Source organism: Charadrius vociferus, unplaced genomic scaffold, assembly GCF_000708025.1.
Source record: "Charadrius vociferus isolate BGI_N301 unplaced genomic scaffold, ASM70802v2 scaffold550, whole genome shotgun sequence".
Classification (NCBI taxonomy): domain Eukaryota; kingdom Metazoa; phylum Chordata; class Aves; order Charadriiformes; family Charadriidae; genus Charadrius; species Charadrius vociferus.
Genome location: NW_009646425.1, coordinates 352,380 through 369,632, shown reverse-complemented (window position 1 = coordinate 369,632; position 17,253 = coordinate 352,380). Strand labels below are relative to the sequence as shown.

At 39.4% G+C, this 17,253-nt stretch overlaps 1 protein-coding gene across 1 annotated transcript in view; it reads left to right on the top strand.

Moving 5' to 3' along the window:
• SHISA5 (shisa family member 5) overlaps window positions 1–15,527 on the top strand; it is a 31,785-nt gene extending 16,258 nt beyond the window's left edge. The window contains exons 4-6 of the mRNA XM_009881376.1: window positions 12,380–12,495; window positions 13,426–13,644; window positions 15,448–15,527. Coding sequence (XP_009879678.1) covers window positions 12,380–12,495; window positions 13,426–13,644; window positions 15,448–15,527 — 415 coding nt within the window. The remainder of the gene's footprint in view (window positions 1–12,379; window positions 12,496–13,425; window positions 13,645–15,447) is intronic.
• The last annotated feature ends 1,726 nt before the right edge of the window (window positions 15,528–17,253 follow it).

The following is a 17,253-nucleotide window of genomic DNA, read 5'->3' as shown; positions in this document are numbered from 1 at the left end:
CAGCCCTGCCAGGGCATCGGTGTGAGGGGGGTAAATGGATGTCCGGGATCCTCCGACCCAATAGTCTTGCACCGGGAAAGGGTTGATGTAACACCATTTGGAGGAGGGATGCCCCTTCCTCTGCTGGGCTGATGGAGCTGCCTTGCATATCTTCACACGCGTGGTTCAAGTACAGCAGGCGTGAGCATCATCTTGCTGACTGCAACTCGTGCTGCATTTTTAGTAGATATCAAAAAAACCCATTTCCCATCTTTAGGGATGCAGAGATTTTGAACCTGCTGGAGTAATAAAGGTTAAGTATAAAGAATGCAATAAATCTATTTTTTCTGTGCCAGCAACCTTAGTTATTAAAAAGCACAGAAAATGGAAGAATATAGTCTATTAAAAAACAAACAAAACCAAAAGAATATGCTCAGTTGTTAACAGAATTGTAATCAATGCCCACGGTCCACAAGGGTGCATTTGTAAATGACAGCATTTAGGAAGTAGCAACGACATTGCTTTAAATATCTTTGTTTTCAGCTATGGAATGTCTAAAAAGAGAGAATTGCTGATGTCTCACCTTGAGAAAATGGGTCATTAGTGACTTCTCTTTTTCCTTTCAATTGCCTCACAGCTTTGAAAAATTAATGCTTTCTGCAAAGGCCTAGACTTAACGTCGAACTTACTTTCTGCTTAGGCAATTCTAATCAAAACGTGGTAATTATTCAAAGAAATCTTGTCCTTGAAAAGCCACTGGGATGTGACTCCAGAGGAATATCACATCCACAGACCTTTCCAAAGTCACTAGTGACTTTGTGTGTCTGATTTTAGGGGGTTTCAACATCGGGAATGAAAGTGAGTAGGACTTTCTGTGACTGTAGTCAGTGGGACACTAAGTAGGTTTCTGTTTCGTTACAGACTTCGCCTGTTTTTTGTGCGTGTGTGGGTTTTTTGTTTGTTTAGTTTGAGTGGTTTTTTTTTTAAACCAAGCAGTAAGCTGTGTTCCCTCTGGAAGAGTTGTCCCTGGTTTCTGTCTGCAAGGTGTACCCCACGCTCTCGCTCCATGACAATTTCTTTTAAAAGATAAGTTTTACATTGTTTCTTGATGACTGTGTTTATTTAGTACTTTACCGTGTGGAGAGGAGGGCTGATGTCAGTTGAGATATTTCTTTGTATCTCCAGCAAGATGAGCATAGACTTTAAGCAGTCAGTTTAAACAGGAGGAGAGGCAACAAAGAACAACTTCCTTTAGTGCCCTGATCTTTCTTTTGAGTTGCAAACTCTACCTTTCACCCTGCCCTTCAAAGGAGGAGATAATGGTTTCCTGGCATTGAGGGTCAGAAAGCATTTAGTTCCTCATTCTTGCATCGGGCTTATTCCTGGATCGAGCTACCGCTCTGGCACATTGCTCATAAATCCTGGCTTTTTAAGAGAGTTTCACATCTCAAGAGGGCTTTGTCACAAACTGCGCGTTGACTTGCCACTGGGCTGAGTGAGCGAGCTGGGATGTCTCTTCTCCCTTCTTGGAAAACCTGGCACAATTATGCTTTAATTCTACGGGCAGTGTTAGGGATTTTTTCTGTATGTTCTTCCTTGGTTTGTCTAGCTGAGGAGTTTTTAGTTTGCTTATGCTTTTGCACTTTTTTTTTTGCCTTGTTTGTTCTGAGGTAATTTGCAGAAGTGCAAGCAAAGCACCAGGCTTTTAGTAGGTTTCTTTTTATTAGTATCCTTTAATGGTAATATGTTTCAGTATTTAATATTGCTTATCAGGTGCTGTTGAGGCAGGGGTGCAAGGCACTTTGGGCAACCCTATTAAGTGCAGTTCGCAGTGCAAGCAGTTCATGTCCTATAATCTTTTGGACATTTTAAAGATAATAAATGATACTCCTTTGGGGCGTCTTAATAATTTACTTTCAAGTACTTGAGAACATTCTGCTTCCCAGAATACTGCATTTGGAAGCAAATGTAAGCATTTTAGGAAAAGTATAAAAGTCGGCGTTAACTAGGATTCAGGCTTTCTACAATTTCTGCTGCTAGTGAATGCATTGTGGCAAGGAGTTACTCCTGGAAGGGGTTTCACACACACCCCCCCCCCCCTTTTGGTTTACTGAATTTTCCCCTGCTGTGCTCTGTTTTCAAAGATGGACCATGAGTAGTAAGGTTAATTTAGTTGAGTTTTTTTCCTTCTGAAGTAAGTACATAGCATTACTGCTGTAAGAAACTGCAAAAAGCAAAGCACTGATTCACTGGAACTACAGTTGTCATAATTTGCATTGGTAACATGGTTATTTAGCCTTGGTATGCCAATTTTCCAATAGTGACCCTTACTGGAAAAGAAAATTAGATGACTCACATCCACAGTTCAACTAATTGTGAAGTATTTGAGTGTTTAAGGAGGTGGGGCAATTCAGAACATCTGTATCAGAGTTACAGAAGAAAATACTGTAGTTTGGGCAACTGATGTTAGTCTTCCTAAACAGAAACAAATCTTCAAATTGTCTTTGTACACAGTTAAATGGACTCTGTTTCTGAATTAATTTCTGCCTTGAAGTTACAGCAGGCTGTGTAACAGATGCAGTAATGCTTGAGAAAAGGCTGTTCATCCTTACGGGATGAGAAGAGGGAGGCACAGTGAGAGTCTTCCTGGGAAGCCTTGGCCAGCAGAGACAGGAGAGCCTTGTTAGACTGGGGATGTGCTCATTCGTGTTTTGTGTTGTCTTGTGACTTGGTTCTCCTTTTGTGAAATGGAGAAAATCCGTGTCGTTCTGTCTGCCTTTGATTGAAATGCAGCATCTACAACAGCCTGATGCATGCATAAGTTGGCAAAACCAGTACATTTTTAACTGTGGAAGATGTGATTACCTTAATTTGCCGTCTCTCAATTTCGAGGGCTTTAAGCATATGCTTTCTCCACAGACAAGAAGAAATGAGATATAGTTGAATATCACAGTATTTTCTACCTTCTTCTCCCATAACTGTAACCATGTAACCACTCCCCATAACTTTACCATGTATTTGGGTGCTCCAGCATCTGTAATAGGTTGCCAATGGTAAGAAAATAAATTAGGAATGTTATTAATTGGAAAAGAATTTCTAGAAATGTAAGTAGTCTATAGTTAATGAGCAGAGGATTTCTTTTCCAGTACTGGTCCTCAATGTTTCTGTAATAAATGAGTTAAACTGCATACAGAGCCCATTCTGTAAGGCTTGCATTCAGAGACAGGCTAATCTCACCAAGGAATGTAAGCTTCTTGACTAGAAACAATTGAGATTTGGATTTGAAGCTGTTTTAAAAAAATTGTTCTGTGCTTTTTACTAGCCTGAAAAGTAAATAGAAGCTTGCACAATTTGTAATTGTAGCTTGCATTATAGAGCATTTAGGTTTTCGTTTAGTGTATTCTCAGTGAAGAAGCTACTTAAAGCTAACAGTGCAGTTGTGAGTTACCATTAATAAGTCCTCAGATGACTGCTTCAGGCAGTGAGCTTAATGCTTGTGCAGGTTCATTCACTCTGAAACCAAGATGGAAAGAGAGATTGAAAAATGCTGTCTGGACTCAGAGGCAGATGTGCATGGTTGGGTCAGCATGCTCTTCTAACTACACAAGGCTGTTTCACGGCAAGAAACAAGACAACCTGGCCTAAACATGCAAAGGCACAGTAAGATTAATCCTTGGATTATGTTCAGGAGCTCATTTCTCTGTGGGTGTGTACTTCATTGGCTGTATGTACTTACTAGGGTAGAGTGTTCTCTCTTCTAATTCTGTGCTCTTTGCTGTGCTTTTACACAGTGAAAACAGTAAATTTTTAACATACAGGTTGAGTCTGGAGAGAGCTCTCCAAAGCTGCCCCTCAGAGAAGGGTCCTGTAGCCAAAGAAACAGAGAGTCCTTCCTTGAAAATGTGGTTAAAAGACCAGGATTTTTATTTAGTAGGATCTATGAAAGTTTGAGCATGTGGGTTCCCAAGCTTGCTCCAACTCTGCTGTTTCATATACTTCCATAAAATAGCCATAGCCTGAGGTGTAGCCAGATGTTTTTGTGACAGATCGTGTTGTAGATGTCTTATGACAGGAGGAGAATGTCCTTAAATTACCTAGCCTTTTAAAACTGCAGTTGTAGTGTCTTCTGTGAAATGAAAAAAATAGTTTAATTTAAGAAAATTTGCAATTGTGCAAAGATTGGTCTTTTGACAAAGTCTATTTTTATTAAAAATATTTTAAACTATTTGTTTTTAATGTGGTAGTCCTTTCCGTGTTTGCTAGCACGATCTCTGGCTCTCTATTCCACTGGGGTGTAAACTTAAAAACCTGTGGTTTTTTTAAGTTATGGAAGGAACCAGTCATCAGAGTCACTTTTATGACCTTTTTTATGAAGGTCTTGTTAATGATGAATACCATTTAAAAGGAGAAGTAGTGGTTGGCCAGATGTGACCTCTGTTGCAGAGGTCTGTTCTTATTTGTGCAGTGTTAGATTTCCCTCGATGCTCCTCATTGTGCTGGACAACTAATACTTCTCCTGAAGTGAGGGAGGGTGAGGCAGCATGTCAGTTCATAGTCGCGTAGGATACTTCGTTTATGTAATTTAAGCTTTGCTCCTGCCCGAACGCAGTGTTTCTAACTTTTGTGTATGTGATGACATATGGGTAATGTGGGTAGAGAAAAAGGTGTGTTTCATGTAAGAGCTGGGTCATATGGTGAGCAAAGCTGGTGGGTGTAACCTAGTCTAAACTTCCTTCGATTGCAGATTCAGTGTGTTTGGCAAGTCGTACACCGTGTTGTAATTTGCCAGAAAAAAAATCCCTTTTAAAAATTTTAAAATAAAACTTTAACTCTTTAGCTGTTAGTTTCTAATTAGTTGCTTAAATCTGCTTTCTAGAACGAGTATGGTATTGGCAGTAGCAAGTTAATAGTATTGCAGTTGTTGGGGGGGGGGGAATTTTCTATGGTACTCTTTTCCTTTTTTTTTTCCCTCCCAGTTAAACTTGTTCTATTAATTCAGTTAACCGTTTCAGAAAAATCCCTCCCATTGCCTTACTGTTGGTCCCAAATTTTAATTTGGATAGGGGGGTAACATCCTGTATTGTTGAACTGGGACCCTAATGGTAGGAGGGGAACTGAGTAACTTTGTTTGCCGTAAATATCTCTGCCTGTAATCAATCTACATTCTCTTTTCGTCACTAAAGGAACATTTTAAATCTATTTATTGTCTGTAGAAGCAAGTGCTTTGTATTGTGTTTAAGGATAGTTCTTATGCTGAGGGTCAAATGGACTTGTCAGAAATTGTCTTGTGATCTGCATGAAGCTGCAGTGTTAATTCTTGAACAGTTGATGGAAGAGTTTAGTGCCTCTGAATGCAGCTCTGACTTTCCCCCTTGTTGCATGCATATTTTTAATGTGCCAGTTACCTATAGCAATTATTCTCAAATGCCTACTACAATAGTAGATTTCCTGGAAAACTTCCCTGGGAAATCGTATTTTTAATATGCATTACAAAGGAATTTATGTAAATAGACATATTTAATACAAGTGAACTGTTTATAGACCAAGAAGAGATGCTTGTATACATCTTCCATCTTACTTGTTGGATCCGGGTGTCGGATGTCTGAGTAAAACCACAAACTCCAGGAAGTTCCCTCCCTGCCACTTTCTCATATAGGCTGTTTAAGAACTTGTGCTAAACCTGTTACGTGTTACTCAAACTGAGAAGTTAGTGTCTTTTTAAAAAGTAGTAATTAACTTTAATTTAATACCCAAAGAAGTATTGGAAGTAAAGTTTATTATTTTGGGCTTAAAGTAACCCACATGAGCTTCCTATTTGAACAAATAGAAAAAAGCCCCATTCAGTAACATATTTAGCAAACTTTTTTCCTCAAAATATTCTTGCATTCTTTTTCTACAACACTTTTGCAGTTGCAGGGCTTCTTGGCTTACCATGGCATTTGTTGCTTTAGTATTGGTTCTCATGGCAGAGCTGGTTTGGCTGATGCTAAGGGTCACTGGGCTGTGCTCAGCTGTGTAGGTTTGTCCTGACTTTGGGGACGGAGCTCAGGGTTGTTTAGGCTGCAGGTAAGCAGAGGTGTCCCAGGGCTTGTTTTGGGGGGGGCGCCTGCTGCAAACTTCCCTTCTTTTTGGAGTTGCCCAGAAAGAACTATGGCAAGTTGTGATAAGTTTTAGTGGTTTTCAGTGGGAGTTAATAGTTTGGCTGTGCTAAAATTGGCTGGTCAGTCTATCAAGTGTTGAAGTCATGCCTATGTTTTCTTGTGAATATTAACCTCACAGGAGTTTGCCTTTTGTGTAATAGTAAATGTTTTCTTGAGTCTCTAGCAAAATGGTTCTTATGTTTTGAATCTTCATGCTAAAATATTAAACTGAGGAAGTCTGTTGTTTGTAAAGTTGGAAAAACTAATCCCTCTGAAAGACTCATGGGAAGTCTTATTGCTTTTTCTTTAAAAAAAAAAAAAGTTTATTCTTTATTTTCCTGCTAAGCTTTAGAGGCAGTATGTGGCATTGTATGGCTGGGGCTAAAATGTTGGACTTAGGAAAGCATCTTAGTCTGGGGACTTGTTTGGTCATGCCTTGTATCTGAGTCAGGGCAAGTCTGGACATCTACCATTCTGACACATTTCTGGGAACTCTATCCTTTTCTGGAGCAGTAAAGAATGATATACATATACTCAATTTTTTTAGACTTTTAGGACTTGGCCTAAATTATCTTCTGAAGTCTTTCCAGACCACCCTCTGTTACAGCCATAACTCAGTATTTGTAAATGTTTGTTTTTAAAAGCAGCCATGCTTTTAAAAAGAACCCTGCCAACATGTTTCTTGTAGCATGCAACATATCTTGGAATTGATTAAAACTTGCGAAATAAATATGCTGCTTAAGCTGATTTTTCAGAACTAAGTGGTCTCGTTCGTTTGGGTATTTTTTCTTTTTTAAAGATAAAAGTTGCAGTGTGTCCGGTTGTCATGAATGCATAGCTATACAAAAACTTTCTTTACATCGGGGCTTACAAAATGTTTCGAACTTGAGTGATTCAAGCTGTTAAGGAGGTTTGAAAATATGTTACTGGAGTTGAAACTTGGGTATTTTAAAAGGCCTTCAATACAGTCAAAGAATTTTACATTCTTTTTCTACTTGACAGTGTTTAAGATTGAGATCTCTGACATGAACAACAACTGCCTTGAGAATTATCTTCTGCAAGTAATACTCTTTAGATCCTTGGTTTGATTCTCCTATTTTAATATGTCCATTACGTCTCATTCAGTACCAAAAAGGGGTAAACCAGGCACTAGTCACATGACTCCCTGTATGTGAACTGATACATGCTTTGAATAATTAGAAAACTTTAAAGGTAAGGTGAGTCTGTGAGGTATGCTTATTACATATGCAATTCTGTGCTTTGCAAAGGTGAGACAACAGGGATAGAAGTGGAGCAGGGCAAGGAAGGAGAGAGGTGGTGGTAGGAAAGGCAGGGAGTTGTCTCTTCCTATGTACTTTCACATAAATTTTATGAGAAGTTGTGATTTGCCATTACTGCAGTAAAAATGCTATTAGGTTTGGGTTTGTTCTCAATTTTGTTTTCTACTAAATTATTGGCAAAAGTTAGCTTTCATGTGAAGAGAAAGAAGCAGGAAATGCCAGTGAATGAGCTCAAGCTGTTTATAACAGTGTGTGCTTTATTTAGAGACTATGGTATATATAATGTGGGAGTCTGAAAACCCATGCTCAAACTGTGACGCCAGCAGTGTTCTGATCTGGTACTGTGGCCACCCTGACTTCTGCACTCTGATGTTTGTTTGCAGACTGCAGGGGGTAAGGTGTGTTTTTTTTGTTTGGTTTTTGGTTGACTTTTTTTTTTTCTTCTTGGTTAACCATTCAATGGAAGAATCTTTAAGCTGCAATCCCTTATGCCTGTTCGTTTTCATTTTCACATGCACGGTCCTGCACCTGGGTCGGGGCAATCCCAAGCACAAATCCAGGCTGGGCAGAGACTGGATTGAGAGCAGCCCTGAGGAAAAGGGTGAGGGGGTGTTGGTTGATGAGAAGCCCAACGTGAGCCAGCAATGTGCGCTCGCAGCACAGAAAGCTGCCCGCATCCTGGGCTGCATCCCCAGCAGTGTGGCCAGCAGGGCGAGGGAGGGGATTCTGCCCCTCTACTCCGCTCTGGGGAGACCCCACCTGCAGTGCTGCCTCCAGCTCTGGGGCCACCAATATAAGACCTGTTGGGGCGGGTCCACAGAAGGCCATGACGATGATCCGAGGGCTGGAGCACCTCTCCTATGATGGCAGGCTGAAAGAGTTGGGGTTTCTCAGCCTGGGGAAGAGAAGGCTCCAGAGAGACCTTATAGTCTCTTCCACTACCTAAAGGGGCTACAGGAAAGCTGGGGAGGGACCTCTTGATCGGGGAGTGTAGTGATAGGATGAGGGATAACTTTTTTTTAAACTGAAAGAGAATTTACTCTGAGAGTGGTGAGCCCCTGACACAGGCTCCCCAGAGAAGCTGTGGCTGCCCCATCCCTGGAGGGGTTCAAGGCCAGGGTGGGCAGGGACAGGGCTTGGAGAGCAACCTGGTCTAATGGAAGGTGTCCCTGGATGTGGCGGGGGGGTGGAACTAGGTGATTATTAAGGTCCCTTCCAACTCTAACCATTCTTTGATAAGATTCTATGATTTATGTATAATGCTAACAGTTGGTATCATGTAATGTCAATATTTTTCCAAATATTTTCAGAGTCCTTTTAGACAGATTCATCAAGTAAAAACAATTAAATGAATGAATGAATTGTTTTGCTTAAGAAAGGAGTGTAGGCTTTTGGAGTTAGCACACTGCAAGAGAGTCTTTATACAATATCTGGAATATCTTTATCTCCTGAAGCTGAGACAGTTCAGTGAGTAAAGTATGCTGAGCACTATTCTGGCCTCACTTAAGTAATGTTGTTTGTTACTGGTAACCTTCCTGCACTTTTTTCAGTAGTTTTACTAATGGGATTTTTTTTCAGTAATTTTACTAGTGGGATATTACTGAATGTTCAGGCAGTACTCAGGGCAGTACTACTTGGGCAGTAAAAGGACAGATGTTATTACAGTAAGTGTAAATGGTGCCTGACCATTCAGGTATTGCTAGTTTTGATCATCAATAGAAATTGTTTGAAAAAAATATTTTTAAGAGCTTTGCTGTTGAAAGAGGGTGTTAATGCAACGCATTGCAAGTTGATAGCACATACTGTTTTGGGTTTTTTTTTGTAGTGTTATGCTACTTTCTGCTCTTTCAAGACGTTAGTCTGCATAAGCCTGAGCACTGGCAGGAAAAGTTATGCTTCTGCTGTAAAGCAGGTGATAAAAATGCCTGCAGTAATCCAGTTGTGTACACTCCTTAGAAAACTCTGGGTAGAACTAACTGCCGTCTGTTGTTTTACTCACTGGGCTGTTTCTGAAGGCTTATAATTTTGGTCTGTAGTAATCACATGGTATTTCAGGGGGTAGAATTGAATCACAGTGTTTACACACATAGAGAGAAATGCTCTTTAAAGTGTTTAAAAGGCCTGGCACATCTGTACTTTAAATATGTGTCTCCATTTAGCTCTTTAAAAGTTGTATGCAAGACGTCATCATACCTTGGTTGTGTCATTTTAGCAAAGACACAAATGATGAAGATGCACAGGGTGTCTCTAACAACTTGGTGAAAATAAGGATATGGTGGTGGGTTTTTTTTTCCACTAAGCTTTGCTTTTGTCGCTTTCCTTATGGGAGATAATAAATAGGCAATGAGATAAGCCTTCAGTGAGCGGAAAACTTATTACAAATAAGCAAATAGAGCCCATGCTTCAAACTGCCCAATGTTATCTGTTGGTGACCAGCTAGTCATATCAGAACTGAATATGGTCGTGAAGGATAAGGGCTCTGCCAGTTTCCTGCTGTGCTAGTTTATTTATGATGAATAGACATTTCTCCACTTTGTCCATTTTCTCCATTTCTTAGGCTTGTTTGATTTTGCCCAGCCTTTGCTAAAGTTCAGAGAAGTTCATTGTCTGTAGAAGTGAAGAAATCTAGTTGTTTTTGTCAGGCCTTTGACACAAGGATTTCTTTCCTTGGCGTAATTAGCTAACAAAAAACCTTTTTCTGTCTTTACTGGGGAAAAAATTCGAAGGAAGAACCTAGAAGACTCTTGTCCTGTGTTGTCTGTGTTAATGTTGCTTGGTAATAATTGTGTGTAATGAAAATGTTAACTTCCCTAGTGAGAGAGCTTTCTCAGGGTTGATACAGAAGTGGAAACAAGGGCAAGGGAAAGGCTGTTGGGACTCCACAAGTAGCAGTAATTGTAGTTAACCTTGGTGTCTGTAGTTTGTCACAGTCATTCATGCTGTTTCTTGTGAACATTGCAATCAAGATGGCTAAGTCTAATGTATGAATCCATTGTGCAGACTTCTCTCTTTTTCTTCTCCAGTGTATATATGAATTTATGTAATGAGTATCTGTTAAGGACCCTGTATAATTAATCTAAATCCACAAGTCACTCTTAAATCTAATACATTTCTGCATACACAAGTATTCAGCTTGTGTTTTAACTTGATGTATGTTCGCTGTTGCCCTCACGGACAGGAGGCAGCCTGTGTTTCAGGATGCAGCGTCATTGTGGATGTTTATCTCTTTTGGTGTTTTTTGCATTTGCATGTGAAAGTCAGCATATGAAAAACATTCTGTAAAGGTGCAAATAAACGTGACAAAGCATGCATGTGGTTTTGCAGCTGGGTTGCAATCATTGGTTTGCTTTCCTGTCAGTGTTTCTGACACAGCTTCTCTGACTTGAGGAGGCTGCAGCGGTTTCTGCTTCCTGTTTTACATGTAAATGCTTAGGTGCAGTGACCGTGTAGGCAATCCACAGGATTAGATTTAAGTAAATTTATAGTGTTATATTTAGTGTGTCACAAAATCAGTGCACAAGTTAGATACAGTTTCAGTAAGATAAAGTTGTTCCTCAGATTCTAGGAGGAGATTTGACTCAAGCTTTTTCTTCTAGCTGTTGCAGAAACAGAATGAAATTGATGGAACCTCTCTTAGGAGGGGAAAAAAAAATGCATTTTAAATTGAACCTGTTTTATTTGTCAATGCTTATGTTCAGTGTTCAGCTTAATGAGGGTTAGGTTGCTCTAGAAGATTGAGGTGAGCCCAAATTTGGGCTCACCTCAGAGTGCTTTGGTGGGGGTGTGTGTGTCAGTGATTTAACCTTCCAGTGTTGTTGATAGTCAAAAACAATCTTCACATTTCATGGCTGTTTGGTAGCCAAGTGAAAATTGCTGGAGGTTCTGGAGATGTGTCACTTTGTTTAAAGCTGTTAACAGGAAACTGAGCAGGAAAAAAACTAGAGTTCCGTAGCCAAAATCTCTACGAAGAAGCGAAAACAGGATGGATATAAAACCAGCTCTCTGCTCGTTATTTTAGAGCCTGTTGTTAATTAAAACTGACTTCCTGCAATTGTTCCCAAAACTGATACATGGTGCATTTTTTAAGAAATAAATATGCTGGAGACTCTGGCTTCTATGGAAGAAGGTCTTTATTGATTTCAGACAGTCGGAAACATCATATGAATTAACACTTAAAAGGGAATTGTCACTGGGCATTTAATGCTTTACAGTGTAAATTTTTCTTCCCTGTGTGGTAAACAGAACTTACAAACAGTTGTCTCCCAAAGCTTTACATCTGCCTCCATCATTTGGTACTCATCACAGAGGTTAAAGCTGGTATAATCTTTGGCCTTTCTGTACTAGGTTTTGGCGATGTTTCTGTCTCACGTAACGTAGCATAACATACTCGCCGTTGCAATAAAGTTGGTAGAATTTCAGAGCTTCCAAACCATTTGAAATAACGGTTCACAAATGCCAAGGAACCTGCCAAGAACGTGCAGTGTGGAGAGGTCTGCTCGGTACCGAGATTGTCCCGAGATTGGGCCTGGAAGGTCTTATGAATTTGCAAAGAACTTGGCGTCACCCCAAAGTCTGGGGTGCTTCGTTTCAGACGTGCCAACCTGTATGTTCAGAGCGGTCAAGTAATGCTTGGAAAATTAAGTCCTCAAACTAGTGATTTTTGAAGCCTTATCACTGTACCCTTTTGGGACACATAAAGGGACACACAGTTGGACTAAAATATCAAGGATCACAGTCACACTAAAATGAGAGGGACCAAAGACTCGCGTTGGGTCTTTTCCATGTACATGGGAGCGCGCTCCATGATAGGGGTTGGTCAGCTTCCAATGACCAATTCTTCCAATTTCTTATTCAAATATATGAAGTAGTAAGAGTAACAGATTGGTGGAAGAGCAATGTGTTTGCTACAGAATGTTATGTTAAAGAGTAATACATTTCTGTGAAAGACTGTTACTACTTCTGGTGGTATCTTTCTTGCAGTTTTGGAACCCTTGTTGCGATTGGAGTTACGGTTTGTGCAGTGATTGTGATTACTATTATTCTGTGCCTCACCTGTTCGTGTTGCTGTTTGTATAAAGCATGTCGAAGACCACGGCGTAAGTACCTGTATATTTATTTTCTTTTACACATCTATGAACAAGGCTTTCTCCCCGTCCCTGGAAAATTCTGTTATTATTTTCTAAGTATTTAGAAGTTCTGTTTCTCCACCCCACCCCCTATGTGTGGATTTGGGGATTTTTTTTGGGGGGGGGGTATTTTATTTTTTTTTTTCTTTAGGTAAGCAGGAGATAGAATGAAATTTAAAATTTTTTCCAGTCTCTTAAAAAGAGTGCAATCTTGAGCAAAGTCAGTAAGTGTAGCATAAAGAGGAAAGAGATCATGAAAACAAATTATTGCAGTTTATTACAAAGTGTTAATACTCCTTCATTCCAGTAAGAGATATAAACTAATGGACCAACATCAGCTCCTACAAAAATCAATGACTTAAAAGTCAGAAAGGCAAATACATATTATTTAGTGAAAGATGTACTAACGCATGGATGTATTAGTGTGTAGACAACACACAAAAGGAAACTCACTTGGGCAATCATGGTAGGAAGCTCCTTACCTAATAAAGGAGATCTTTATCACCTTAATCCTTAAAAGCAGTTCACATTTAAACATGAGCAATTTTTCCAGTCTCATACCAAATGATAGGTAACTCAGCTGCAGGGCTGAGTTCCTCGTTTTTGAAGAGTCCAAGAAAAAAAATTCTTTGCTCGTTGTTGTTGAGAAACATGGAGATAAGTTGGCTGCTATCCCAGTATGGGAAGGCTCTCATTACCACTGAGATCAAAGGAAGGATATGTCTCTAAAGAGACATACGTTTCTAAATCTTTCATGGAACTTTGAAAATGAAATTACCCAGATTTTGAAGTGAGAAACTGATCTTAAGAGAGAATGTTTTTTACGTTACTATTGTTGGCTGTCCCAGGTGATCTCCTAGAACCACCAGCGTTAACCGTGTTCCTTTTGCTTGTTTGTAGCTGTTGTGACCACCACTACTTCCACTACAGTGGTTCACTCTCCCTATCCCCAACAACAAGGAGTGCCACCCAACTACCCAGTAGCCCCATATCAAGGATATCAGCCTGTGGCTATCCAGCCACAACCGGGAATGCCGGTAGCACCGTACCCTGTACAGTATCCTCCCCCTTACCCCATGCAGCCGTCAGGACCCCCAGCTTATCATGAAACGGTGGCAGGTAAGGCAATGCTGAGTGTTTCTTCATCTCTTAAATAGCTAAAGAGACAGTTGTGTTGGAGCCGATCTTGTGTTACTTACATTTATTATTTTCTATGACTATATTAATGTAAATATAAACAAATTATGTAAAGTTCAAGTGAAGGTAGATGCTGTAAGTTACTTACTGAAGTTTCCCCGTCACCATTTCTATGTTAAGCATTTGGTGGTATATGGGACTGTCAGTGGATCCAGTAAAATGTTTTACTAATTCAGTTGAAATTTCGTATTAAAACCAAAGTCCAGTTAACACATGTATAGTAGTTGAATATTTCTACATATCCTTTCTAACCTAGTATTTACTAGATATTTTAATCTATACACAGATGGCGTTTTCTAGTAGTTTGTCTCTGTGTTTATAGAATAACAAGTTTCTGATGAACTTCAGACAAGTTTGCCACTGACTAGCAGTTAGAATTATTGGAATATTTTTTCTTCTGCTTTCCTTCTTTCACAGCATTGTTGTCATGCACCTTTATTGTTGTTATTACTAATTCCCACTTCTGCTGGTAATAGCTGTTCTCTGAACAATTCACTCCTGGCTGTTCAGAGAGACCAAAACTAGGCTGTTACCTGGCCTAGGATCTTCAAGCCCTCTTACCAACTACCCTGTTCATCTTTCTAAGTAACAAGCCTGAACAGTAGGTAATGCCCTTAGAAAGCAACTCTTTCCTGACAACTCAAATACAAAATGGCTGTTCCTGGTCTTAAGCATTTGCAAACCACTTAAAAATTGTACATTAACAATGTGCAAACCAGCCCACCATGTAAAAACACAGACTTGGCAGGCCTGTTGACTTTATTTTTCTGTTGTAAACTTTGAAGCACCTGTGGGTTTTATGAGATTACCCCAAAGTGCTTTGGTTTCATCTTTATCATTTGAGGGAGCCAAAAAACTAGTCATTTTGGTTCTCCTACTCCCTGGTTTCTCAAACTGTTGCTGGTTTGTTAGTTCTTAAAATACTTTTTTTTTTTTCCTGGGAAAAATCTTGAAGCACTTTTCATGTTGCCAGCTGAGAATGCCTCAAAATGAGAGCTCTTCCTTTTATTTCTCCTGTCTATTAACCACGGGGAAGTCTCTTAATTAGGTCACATGTAAGGGAGAGAATACCTGCTCTGTCACACAGCAGCCAAACGCACTCACTTTACAAGATCAGCAAAAGATAACCACACTTATGTTCCAGGGATCTGATCAGGTGCTGCATTATATGTCAAAATCTTTAATGAGCTTGGTAATGGTGGACGCTTTTTTTCTCTTTTAATTTTTTAATTAACTCTGTGACATTTACCAGAAAGCATTCTCCCTGAAGGAATCCGAAGATGCTTTCTCTAGTCTTCTTGCCCAGTGGTTTATTTTCACTTCTATATGTGCATACTGCTATCATGTATATCCTGTTGTCTGTGCATCTCTGACTTCCACTGGTTGTTTGTTTGGACCAGACCTGTTCCTTTTTGTTGGGTTGGTTGTTTTTTTTAAGAGTATAATTCTCCCCTGAAGGCTAACCATGTGCTTGTGGCTACCATAATACACACGTGCACTCAAGCATCAAAATAACCCCACAAGAACAAAGGTCTTTGATCTTACTTATGAAATGCAGATGCCTTATGAGTTAGCACAAACTGTTCTCAGGTCCAGTTAAGATGCTAGGCAAGTTGAACCTCTTAACTGTATCTCAAAACAGAAGTTGCCAATGTAGAATTCAGAATGTATATTTTACAAATCTGTTGTGTTTTTTTTTTTTTTCCTTGTGTTTTGCTTTTGCAGCTGGTGCTGGAGCACCTTACCCAGTCAGCCAGCCCCCTTACAACCCTGCTTATGTGGATCCTCAGAAGCCCACCTATTGAAAAGATCTTCTACTATGCTTCTGTATACAAAACTTTGTAAAGTATAATTTGTGCTGTTTACACTGTGCGACTGTAGTATATTTTTCTGGAAGACAGCAATCTTTTGTCCAAGTAAAGTGAAAGTTAATTCAGTATCTTTTTTGGGTTTTTTTTAAATGCTTTGAGTATGAGGAAGAAGTATTTTTCTTGCAGAAGTTGTTAATTTATACCTCAAGCAAATCCAAAAGGAGATATTTTTTTTATTTACTATGAGAAAAGCATGAAGAAGGAATACTTCAGAAATAAGAACCACAATAACATTTGCTGTGCAATAATTTTGAAAGGAATGGTCTAATACGAGCGTTGTCAAACACCCAAAGCTGTAGCAATCTTTTGCACAGTATTAAAACATAAAAACTTAATCTCTAAGAAACTACCTGATATATGTTACGTATGTTCTGCCTGTTTTGAAGCTACTATCATTATTGTAGGTAATTGAAATACATTTCATTTACCATTCAAAAGGGAATTTTACTTTTTTTGAAATGCATTTGCCTTCAGTAGCAGATAGCAAACCACGTTTCATTATCTTTGGACAAATTGCATTTTTCTGTGCTAAATAGTACGAGTTGATAAATTCCTTGTTTTCTTTCCCAATTTTAAGGCTTAGAAACTGTGCCTTCATTGGGTGTTTTCTCAGGCCATCTTGATTTATAGCTAGAAACTAACAACAAAATCAAACTCTCTGCCACTTAGTAGAACAAATACATCAAAAGCTGAAAACCTGAGAGTTCTTAATAAAAATTATTGGACAAGTATTTGTTATCCAAGTATTATTGGACAAGCTTGCCTAAGTCATATCTTGTTGATATGTTTGAAAGGGAAATTAGCACCTTAATCGTGTGTTCAGTCCAGTGTTCAATCCTGCCTCATCAGAAGGAAGGAATTCATTTTTTACAAGAGATGCAATGTCAGAAATAGATTAGGGGTTTTAAATGCTTAGGGTTTGTCACTATCTTGTCTCTGGTGGGAACTGTAGACGGCAGGAACCTAGGGATGACGGAGCTGGATAAACTGTCTGCATTTGAAGAATAATATATAGGGGGGATAAGAAATCCCTGCCCAACACACAGTAGAGATTAAGCCTCCCTTTTGTCTTCAACATTCACATAAAGCTGAGAAGAGACCGAGAAGTCAGGGAAGGGAGTCACAGCGAGGTTATGTATTTTCAAGAAGGCAGTGCTTGCAGTCACGAAACCTCTGGAGATATCCTCATGGTTGTTATCAGTGTTTGCAAGGCTTTTGGCTCTATACACATTGTGTTGATAACCGAATCATATTTTTTTTAGTGTCCTCTACAGTTTTATCTTTTCTAACCTTGAAATACAATTTGTTACTCCTCAGTACAGCTATCTAGTCTGTTGTATGCATCACTGTGACATAATTAGTGAAATAGTTTTGACATATCTCATATACTGATTCTACTTTTTTAGAGAGGCCATTAAGCGATTGTATTTAGGGTATTTTGCTGTTTGAAAAACATAGACGGTGTCATTGTTTTACCTCAGATAATGGATGGAAACTGCTGCTGTCAAAGGCAGCCTTATTTCTCTTCCTGATTTTTGAGTCTCTGGGTCATTCCACTTCTTTTTTCAAGAAAGTCTTCAGGGCATTTCAGGAGAAACTTGTAGACAAGTTTTTAGCATTGGGATTCATGACAGCCTAGGCCCTTCTGTTACACCTCTCT